We start from the raw sequence: 11,034 nt of genomic DNA, 5'->3' as shown, positions 1-11,034 counted from the left end.
CTCAGTCACTTTAGTTCATGGGCTCTTTGAGACCTCATGAACCATATCCCACCAGGCTCTTCTGTCCATGGGATTTTCCCAGCAGCAATAATGGAGTGTGTTGCCATTTCCTACTCTTGGGGATCTTCCTGACGCAGGGATGAAACTCTGCACCCCCTGCATTGCAGGGGTATTTATTACCCCTAAAGCCCTGTAGAGAAGCTTCAGGAAAGCCCTATAAAAGAATAATTGGATCAAAATGGTGTTTCTGGCAGATAGAACAAGTTAAATTTACACTGAGATGGCTGACCCATTTTACCAAGATTTGTGGATAAGACTTTCAAGATTTTTATTTGCCTTTAAAAGATAATCCTACAGAGGCTGTGAACAAAATCTGGAGTAAGGGAGCTTATGGAAATGTCAAATAACAGGTTGTTTTAAAAAATCTCTCTCGCTATTTTTTTTCCAGTCCCATGTTTGCTTTAGGCAACAATTATTTCTTTAGATCTTAATGTTCAAAGATATGATAAGGTCGATATTTCCAAAGTACTGAGAAAGAATTGTAGGGTTTATCTAAGAAGGAACTCAGGGGCATGTTTGCCTATTATCAGAAATCTAGGATAATTCCTATGACATTTTTGTTTTCTTTAACAGTAGGATAGGCTAGTTCAATATCTTAGTTTTAAAAAAATTTTTTGTAGCACAGCCCCCAAATACAGGAAAGTCTGGAAATGGTCAGGTGTGCTATAGAGTAACAGGTGATACATCAAGCCCTCTTGTGCATTTCCTGGACCTTTGTCAAAGCTCTTTCCTGGCTATCTATATTAATGTAAATTTTATACTTGCTTGAGTGACTTCTGCAGTCCAGATGTTTATTCTCTGATCTTTTCCTAATCTTGTTAAGAATGTGTTCTGTTTTTTCCCTCACACCAAAGTATTCTTCTATAGCTATCTTTTTCCTTTCTTTCTTTTTTCTTTTCAATCTGATCTTCCCATTGGTAAAAAACAGAACACTTGTTTAAAATATGAGCTCCCTTAAAAATCCTTTTAGGTATAAAAGTTCAAATCTTCAATATACCTATTTCAATTGTGACTCCAAACCACTGAGTCTTTTTATGACTTAAAACCAATACTAGGGCTTACCCATGAACGCGAGAGGAGTCCCTTAAGAAATGTAGCCCTCTTGAGATGCGGAGCCTCTCCAGAGAAAGCTGAAGAAAGCAAAGGTCTTCCATGTCTCAGGAGGCAAAGAAACCTCTGTCTCACACAAAGCAAGACATCTAAAACGACTGCTCTCCTCACCCATATCACTAGAAAGGTGATACTGGGTTGAGAGTTTTCCGCTCAAACCAAGCCGAGAAGGTAGAGGCCATAAAGGCCCCTTATGCACGTGGACACTCTATTAAGACAGACTGTCCTGAGAGTCGGCATGGGTGGACAGAGAATGCTGCCTGTCACTTCATGTCTTAGGCTCCCTGCTGGCCAGCTGCTGATGCAAGCCTGACAGACAACCTGCACCCCACAAGCGGCAGAAGCCAGAGGGAGTATTCTCACTGGTAACAAAGCCAAATTCTCAGGATATAAAACAAGACAAATGGAGATTCTCATTTTATGGTTTTTCATCCTTACGACAAATGACAGAGACAAAGCAAAACATGACTCCTTCTGGGAAGCTAAGGATCAATAACCACAGGTGCTGATTGCCAAAACCAAGCTCACGAGTCATCATTTACGATCTATTTTCCCAAATGTTTTTCTCCTGCCGCTGTGAATTTGGAAAGGAAGGGACAAGGAAAAGCTTTATCCTCCTCTCTTGACTGTGCACTCTAAACAGAAAACTGAAAGACCGACATGGTAAAAACTCTTACTTTCTGCTGGTCTGTTGTCAACTATCCCATATCTCAACAGCAGTCTCCAGGGAGAGTGAAGTGTTCCAGCCTTTCACTGTCCCATCCTCATCACTAGGAACTGTACAGGAAGAAACATGTGTTTCCCTTTACTCTTTACCATTGTTGGCTGAGTTACAGAGTTCCCTGGTGGCTCAGAGGATAAATCATCTGCCTGCCATGCGGGAGACCCAGGTTCGATCCCTGGGTTGGGAAGATCCCCTGGAGAAGGAAATGGCAACCCACTCCAGTATTCTTGTCTGGAGAAGCCCTTGGACAGAGGAGCCGGGCAGGCTACAGTCCACGGGGTTGCAAAGAGTCGGACATGACTGAGCGAGTTCACTTTCACTGTAACAAAACAGAGATTAACAAGAGAAAAGGAAACAAGTTTATTAACATGTACATCTCATGTATACTTGGGCTTCCCTGGTAGCTCAGATGGTAAAGAATCTGCCTGCAATGCTGGAGACTCGGGTTCCATCCATGGGTCAGAAAGATCTCCCAGAGAAGGAAATGGCAACCCACTCCAGTATTCTTGCCTGAAAAATACCATGGACAGTCCATGCGGGCACAAAGAATTGGAAATGACTGAGTGAGTAACACTTTCACTTTCTCATGTATACTTATGAGAAATGAAGGGATAAGTAACTCAAAGAAGAGGCTAGAATTTAGATTTACAGATCATTTTAACCAAAGAACAGCATATATTTAGAGGGGCAACTAGAAAGAGGAAAAGAATACTAAGCTTGAATGATAAATACATTAGAAAGGGAAAAAAGATAATATCTAGTCAGATTGTTGTTTTGTAGAACCCTTTGGTGCTGTCTTGGGGCTGATAAGTGTCCAGGGTTTTCGGTGATTAATTTATGCACAAAGTTATGTTCAGCTTTCAGGAAGATAGGGGGAGGGCAGAGAACCTGTCTAGGATCTGCTTTTTCAGCTCAAAAGAATCCTCATGCCAAAGGGGAAGATTTTGGAATGGCATATTCTGTTATTCTTCTGTCGGTTTACTGTGCAGTTTCCTTGCTTTACAATGACCCTTTAAGTTTAACATGGAAATGTGAAGAAGGCATAGTCAGAAAGGAGTTAGGAATGTTGTTCATGTGAGGCTTACTTATCATAGTAAAACATTGATTTATAAATTAAGAATTTACAACAGACACCAAAAAGAGCAAGTATAGGAATCTGTGAGCAACATGGTGCTGTGCTATGTACTGATCAGAACAACAGGCAGTGTGTTATGTTCTTGTGAAAAGTGTATATAAAATAATTTTAAGTGAAAAAGATAAAGACAATATACTGCAGACATATAAAACGACTTAATGTAAATACATGTTAATCAAAGATGGGAGCTCATTTTCAGTTGAGTAAAATGTTCATTCAGGTTTTTTTTCTTCATACTTGCTCAACTTCATAAAAATAGGAGAAAGTTCCTGTTCGGGCAATAGGGCTAACTCTGAATCTACCTGAGCCATGTCTTCATGCAATGTCATTTCATTATTTTCTGCAGATTAATTCTTAGGATATCAGAATATCTCTCTTCAAACATAAGAAAGGAAACTGTTCAAGTATATGGGCCAATAAACTGCTCCTGTTTTGCACATGTCTCAGAGGGTGGAGCAAATCAGTGGTGTGGTTCACCACACCAAATCAGTGTGGTGAGAGCAAAGTGAAAAGATGTTGAATGGCAAGTCCAGCTCACCCTGGTCCGTCTGGACACTTGACTTCTCAGTCAACATGAAGACTCTCATTATTCTGGGGTTTCTCTTCCTTTCTGTTGCTGTCCAGGGCAAGGTCTTTGAGAGATGTGAGCTTGCCAGAACTCTGAAGAAACTCGGACTGGATGACTATAAGGGAGTCAGCCTGGCAAACTGCAAGTTAACTCTTCTTCCTCCTTCCAAACAGTTAGCCACGTGTGGAACAGATACTAATAGAGCATGAATAATAGGAAAGGGGCTTTGAGTGAATGGCTCTTTTCTTTCTTGGAGGGTTTGTACATTTAGAGTGGTTAAAAACAGCAACTTGTTTCTTTAGAATCCGATGCACCAGGGGAAGGAGTGAGGCATAGGAGGTTCAAATCTATATCATTTTAAGCATATTAGGTGCAACTGTACTTGTCTAGTGCCACTAAATTTGCCAGGTGACACAAGTAGGCTGGCAATAAAAATATTTCGGCACCTGTGATATATCTGTCAAATGTTTGACTCTAGCCATTTTCAGTTTGGAACTTGGGTTCTGCAAACATGAGTTACGTAGTATTTTTCTCACTTTTAACCCCCTTACCATGATGTTGAATTTTTAACAGCAAAGTTTTAAAAAATTACTCTGAACTCTCAAAACAGGGACAGTGGGAACCTATTTCCTCTCAATTAATATCTGCATAAGGATCTCTGAAATGCACCATGAAATGATATTTTACTATTCTGACTCTAGTCTATTAGTCAATTTTCATTTTCTTCCACAGAATTCAAGGTGCACACTAAAAAAAAGTTACTGTGTATTTTAGCCCATATTTGTCAATGTCATCACTGTGTTTTTCAGATTGAATTCAGACATTTCCCCATCATAATTGTTTTTGAATGAATGAGCCAATGGCTAGACAGATGGATGGATGATATAGTCTTTTCTATTCTATGATTCCTTTGGTCTGGATTCTAATTTGATACCCAAGTTTACCTCTAGGTATTATAAGAAATGTTATTTCTCCCAGAAATTCCTTATTTTTCCTAATGAATATTTTTTTAAATAAAAGTATTTTTCCATTAGCTTATGTATCTGCTGATAATGAACAAACTCATTCAACGACTCTGTTGATTTTTCTATTCTTGGCTGCATCTTACCTGAGGGATGGGAGCAGGGGAAGAGTAATAGGAATGGAAGAAATAGCTATTTTAATGTTTTTAAAAATATGTTGTCTTGTTTCATTAGTATTACATGATTTGCTAATAAAAGAATTCTCTTAAGGGAATTCTTAACATTAAGGTGTTAGAATATCTCACAAGTAAAATACATCTTTAAACTTATAAATTAAGTCATACTAAAATAGAATTAGTTAAATAGATGTCAAGTTATTTCATGTTAAGTCATGTCATGTTGCTGTTTATAATAAAAAAATATTTTTTTTTTCAGGGTTGTGTTTGACCAAATGGGAAAGCAGTTATAACACAAAAACGACAAACTACAATCCTAACAGTGAAAGCACTGATTATGAGATATTTCAGATCAACAGCAAATGGTGGTGTAATGATGGCTAAACCCCGAACACAGTTGACGGCTGTATGTATTCTGCAGCGGTAAGACAAAATAATGTTGAGTGACGGCTCAGGTCCCATCTGATTATACCTATAAGAACAGAGATTCCATACAAATGAAAATGTCTTGAGGAGTTATCAGGGACCTAGAAAAATTCCATCTGAACTTCTAGAACCTCCCTATTATTCTCAAAATTTCTCAAGTAAAAAACTAACGAGCTGGTATCATAAAATGTTGCTGTTTGCTAACCTATGAGACTTTCTGGAATGACCTGTCATGTTATTGTACCTGGACTTGTTGATGCTTGTAAAGAACAATGCCGTTCCCCTTACTTACCTGTTTGGGGAGGAGAAGGTAATTTGCTTATGTGGTATTTTTCTAATCTGCCCTGATTTATTGGAAAACAAAGGATTGCTAACTAACCAAAGAGGAGGACTATGTGTGGTCCTTTTAAAAATTTTGGTTTTACTTTTTATGATTAAATGTTTTAAATATATGGAAAATTAGAAACATTAATATAATAACCTTCAATATGTTCATCATGTACTGTAACAGTTATTAACATTTGGTCATATTTATTTATCTATGTATATAAACTGCTACTGCTGCTGCTGCTAAGTCGCTTCAGTCATGTCCGACTGCGTGCGGCCCCATAGACGGCAGCCCACCAGGCTCCCCCGTCCCTGGGATTCTCAAGGCAAGAACACTGGAGTGGGTTGCCATTTCCTTCTCCAATGAATGAAAGTGAAAAATGAAAGTGAAGTCGCTCAGTTGTGTCTGATTCCCAGCGACCCCATGGACTGCAGCCTTCCAGGCTCCTCCGTCCATGGGGTTTGCCAGGCAAGAGTACTGGAGTGGGGTGCCATTGCCTTCTCCAGTATATAAACTATATATAACAAAATTTTGGTTGTTCTTTCCTCAGCCTAAGAAAACAAAGCTGATCGAACTTAAACTTATAATGAAATTTCTATGAATGTTGTCTTCATTTCTTACCATCTCCTTTTCAGAATTAATGGAAAATGACATTGCCAAAGCTGTAGCATGTGCAAAGCAGATTGTCAGTGAGCAAGGCATTCCAGCATGGTATGTTTTGGGTTTTTTTCTCCCCTATTCCAGTTCTACTGAGATGTAATCGACATACATCACTGTAGAAGTTTAAAGTGTACAGCAAAATGATTTGACTTACATACATCATGAAATTATTGTCACAGTAAGATTAGTGAACATCTATCATGTTATATAGATACAAACAAAGAAGTAGAAGAAAAACTTTGTGTGTGTGATGAAAAGTCTTAGGCTTTACTCTCTTAACGATCTTTATATACAACATACATCAGTGTTAATTGTATTTATCGCCACATACATTACATCCCCAGTATTCATTATCTTATACCTAGAAGTTTGTAAGAACTTTGACTGACTTCATCTAATTCCCCAGCCCCACCCCCTCCCACTACCCCTACCTATGATAACCACACATTGACCTCTTTTCCTATGATTTTGTTTGGATGTTTGTGTTTGAAGTATAATGGACTTACAGTATGTACGTTCCTGTTACAGAGCATGGTATGTGTTAAGCATGAAAGAGGAGAGCTGGGGACTTGCCTGGCCATCCAGTTGATAAGACTTTGTGCTTCAGTGCAAGGGGTGCTGGATAGGGAACTACATGCCATTAGATGCAGACAAAAAAATAAGGGGAGGATGGAGAACTGGGGTTTTTAGTAGTGCCTTTGGGCACCTAGGAGAAGGCGATGGCACCCCACTCCAGTACTCTTGCCTGGAAAATCCCATGGATGGAAGAGCCTGGTAGGCTGCAGTCCATGCTAAGGGTAGGACACGACTGAGTGACTTCTCTTTCACTTTTCACTTTCCTGCATTGGAGAAGGAAATGGCAACCCACTCCAGTGTTCTTGCCTGGAGAATCCCAGGGACGGGGGAGCCTGGTAGGTTTATAGCCTCCTACCTAATTACCAGGAATCTACCTCAATATTGGAGGGGTGGAGTCTTAACCATTGGACCTCCAGGGAAGTCCCAGGTGAGAGCTGTTTTACCCTACTGTTATGAGAGAAGCAAAGGAATATATTCCCAAAGACCAAAATATGCTACTGAGGACTGAAAATTGCAGCTTTGTTTGTGTGTTCAGTCAGTAAGTCATATCTGACTCTTTGTGACGCCATGGACTGTAGCACACAGGCTTCCCTGTCCTTCATTATCTCCTGGAGTATGCTCAAATTCATGTCCATTGAGTTGGTGAAGCTATCTATGCATCTCATCCTCTGCCGTACCCTCCTTCTTTTGCCTTCAATCTTTCCCAGCATCAGGGTCCTTTCCAATGAGTCGGCTCTTCAGGAAACCTGGTCAAAGTATTGGAACTTCAGCTTCAGCATCAGTCCTTCCAATGAATATTCAGGATTGATTCCCTTTAGAATTGACTGGTTTGATTTCCTTGCTGTCAAAGGGACTGTCAAGAGTCTTCTCCAGCACCACTATTCAAAAGCATCAGTTCTCAGGCACTCAGCTTCTTTATGGTCCAGATGTCACATCTGTACCTGACTACTGGAAAAACCATAGCTTTGACTATAGCAACCTTTGTGGTCAAAGTGATGTCTTTGGTTTTGAATACACTATCTAGGCTTGCCACAGCTTTCCTTGCAAAGAGCAAGTGTCTTAATTTCATGGCTGCAGTCACCAACCACAGTGATTTTGGAGTACAAGAAAATAAAATCTGTCACTGCTTCCACTTTTTCCCCCTTCTATTTGCCATGAAGTGATAGGACCAGATGCCATGATCTTAGTTTTTTGAATGCTGAGTTTTAACCAGCTTTTCCACTCTCTTCTTTCACACTCATCAAGAGGCTCTTTAGCCCCTCTTCACTTTCTGCCGTTAGAGTGGTATCATTTGCACATCTGAGGTTGTTGATATTTCTCTTGGCAATGTTGATTCCAGCCTGTGATTCATCCAGCTGAGGATTTTGCATAATATACTCTGCATATAAGTTAAATAAACAGGATGACAATACATAGCCTTGTCATACTGATTTCCCAATTTTGAACCAATGAGTTGTTCCATGTAAGTTTCTGACTGTTGTTTCTTTACCCATATACATGTTTCTCAGCAGACAGGCAAGGTGATCTTGTATCCCCATCTCTTTAAGAATTTTCCACAGTTTGTTGTAGTCCATAGCACAGTTTGCTTGCATATCCATACAAGGCTTAAGCGTAGTCTATAAAGCAGAAGTAGATGTTTTCTAATAAATTCTCTTGCTTTTCCTATGGTCCAAAGGATGTTGGCAATTTGATCGCTGGTTCCTTTGCCTTTTCTAAATCCAACTTGTACATCTGGAAGTTTTCGGTTCATGTACTGCTGAAGCCTAGCTTGAAGGACTCTGAGCATAACCTTACTAGCATGGGAAATGTGCTATGTGAAATGTGGAAGGAGCACAATTGTATGATATTTTGAACATTCTTTGGCACTGTCCTACTTTGGAATTAGAATGAAAACTGATCTTTTTGAGTCCTGTGCCCACTCCTGAGTTTTCCAAATTTGCTGACATATTGAGTCAGCACTTTAAGAGCATTATTCTTTAGATTTATGCTGAACAATGTATTATATAGAAACAGTCTATTTTAACTGAATCAAAATCTTATTCTGTTATTCCTCAGTTTATTTTAGGGGATTTCTAGAGGTTTTAAAATTCTCTCTCTTCTATCAATTACTTGTCATATCTTGAAATTATTTTGGAATTAAGTAAATGTGGAATGCACTCTGCATTTGTGTTGTGGACTACACAGGACTCAACATCTGTGTTCAGTATTCTGTGCTCTAGTGAAGGCTTGATGGAGATGTGAAGTCCTTGGTATACATATCTCCAGTTAATAACTAGTGATAGTTGAAACTGTCTATAGCCTCTATTTCATGTATTGATAAGCTATTTTGTTCTGCCAAAGAATTTGAATGTTTATTACAGTATCACTATGTTTAAGTCTTATTAATATATGTTTCATCTTTCTCCACAGGGTGGCATGGAAAAGTCACTGTCGAGACCATGAAGTCAGCAGTTATGCTAAGGGTTGCGCCCTGTAACTGTGGAGTTATCATTCTTCAGCTCATTTTGTCTCTTTTTCACATTAAGGAAGTAATAGTTGAGTGAAAGGTTATACCACCAGTCCTTCAAACAAATAACATTTTTACAGAAGCAGGAGCATATGGTCCTTCTTCTAAGAAGCTTAATATTTACCTGATGTGTTAACTGTTTGTTAATAAGCCTACAATATTATTCAGTGTGCTGACAGAACTAATGTTGGTAAATATTTGTCTAAACTCTTAATTATCAAATATATCTCCAGTATATTCAATTCTTAATCAAAGAAAGATCACTTATACATCTTGCTGATCAAGAAGGAATATAAAGAGGGATTAGGTGACCTCTTTCTTTTCCTTAATTTTATTATCATAGATTTATGCATTATGACTAAATTCAGATGAGATTGCCAGTATTGAAATAATTGCTAATTAACCATAGATACGAAATGATGCATCTGTAAAAAATACAGACATTTTCATCAAAAGCCTTGCAATTCATACCTTGTCTGTCTTTGTTTAGAGTTATTTAGTGTCTATGAAGAATACATATGTATATATTTGGGAAAAAATGATACTTAATATTTACAACATCTTTATCTATACCCAAATAGATGGTTATTGCTGGAGAAAAATCCATAAGCATATTGACAGTTCTTATAATTTTTTTTTTGGCTGAGCTGATCAGCTTGTGGGATCTTAGTTCCCCAACCAGGGATTGAACCCATACCCTCAACAGTGAAAGATCAAAGTCCTAACCACAAGATTCCCAGGGAATTCCTTTCAGTTTTAATTTATAAACATAAACCTCAAATGGGCACTCAAGACTGTCTGGTGTTCTTAGTCACTTCTCTGCAATCCTGTGTTGATGTGGCCACTCTCCAAAATGACTGTCACTATTTACTTGCCTCTTTTCAAATTCCCAGCACACACACCAGTTACTAGCCTTCCACACTCTGCTTTCAGTAGATGACCTGGCTTCTCACATTACACTGACAGAAGAGAAGCAACGCATACAAAACTCTCCCCTCCTCAGCACCATAACAGAGCTCATGTCTCTCCCTGGGCCCACCCTCCCTTCCTTCCCCGTTATCACTGGGATGAAGGGCCTTCCTCCTGCCAACGGCAGTGTCTCCGCATGCAGTCTTCATCACAGCCCTCTCCCTACTCCAGTTTAGGCTGAGGATTTCCTGATCCTGAGTTTCTCCCTCATTGCTGGATCATCTCCATCACTGTACAAACTGCTCTGGTAATCTTCCATCTTAGAAAGAACTCTCCATGGACTCTATATAACCCTCCAACTACAACAACATTTTTGGCTCCCTTCTGTACAGCCACACTTCTGGGATGACATGTCTATATTCACCCACTCCATCTCCAACCTCCCTTTCTCTTTTCCTCTCTTCTTAATCCGACTGCTCTCCTCACTCAGCTGAAACCGCCTCCAACATGACTCCTCCCAGGATGCACTGGGGCCAGTTCTAGTGATCACCTGGTTTCTGTTCATGCTACTTGATCTCTCAGAAGCATTTGACAGACTGAACCAATTGCTACATCTAGAAAATTTTTTCTTCCTCAGCTTCTCCTCCTTTATATCCTCTCATTGATGGTTTCTTCTTAACTCTTCTTGGCTGCCTGTTTCTCTGATGTTTACATCTAATTGTGGGAGTATCCTAAGACTCAAGCCTGTAACCGTTTAATAGACATGTTTTATTTAGTCATTGATTTGTCTCTTCCTGCTGAAATGTAACTTTCATAAGAATAGAGTCCTTCCCCCTCTTCAAGACATTGAAATAATCTCAATTTTCCCCCTAATTTGCAAGTACAATACAGCCT

General features: G+C 39.3%; 1 protein-coding gene across 3 annotated transcripts; it reads left to right on the top strand.

Moving 5' to 3' along the window:
• Positions 4,995-9,699, top strand: LOC102186190 (lysozyme C-1-like). Of its 3 annotated transcripts, none has more exons than XR_001918062.1 (3): positions 4,995-5,141; positions 6,125-6,200; positions 9,135-9,699. XR_001918062.1 is itself a non-coding variant. In XM_018047960.1 (3 exons), the coding sequence occupies exons 1-3, from the start codon at positions 5,369-5,371 to the stop codon at positions 9,199-9,201; spliced, it is 246 nt and encodes an 81-aa protein (XP_017903449.1). In that variant the 5' UTR covers positions 5,166-5,368; the 3' UTR covers positions 9,202-9,699. The 3 variants fall into 3 exon arrangements, 1 of the variants encoding a protein (XP_017903449.1); XR_001918061.1 differs by having other exon boundaries at positions 4,995-5,158; XM_018047960.1 differs by lacking the exon at positions 4,995-5,141 and adding an exon at positions 5,166-5,471.

The sequence above is a fragment of the Capra hircus genome, chromosome 5 (assembly GCF_001704415.2).
Source record: "Capra hircus breed San Clemente chromosome 5, ASM170441v1, whole genome shotgun sequence".
NCBI lineage: Eukaryota > Metazoa > Chordata > Mammalia > Artiodactyla > Bovidae > Capra > Capra hircus.
Note: the sequence above shows the minus strand (reverse complement) of the source record. Positions and strands in the feature narration are given on the sequence as shown.

Bases quoted from the DNA above. Each gene is read 5' to 3' on its own strand.
- LOC102186190 (XM_018047960.1), top strand. From the start codon at position 5,369: ATGAGACTTTCTGGAATGACCTGTCATGTTATTGTACCTGGACTTGTT. The intron at 5,472-6,124 runs GTAATTTGCTTA...TCTCCTTTTCAG, and splicing joins ACCTGTTTGGGGAGGAGAAG to AATTAATGGAAAATGACATT. The intron at 6,201-9,134 runs GTATGTTTTGGG...CTTTCTCCACAG, and splicing joins GAGCAAGGCATTCCAGCATG to GGTGGCATGGAAAAGTCACT.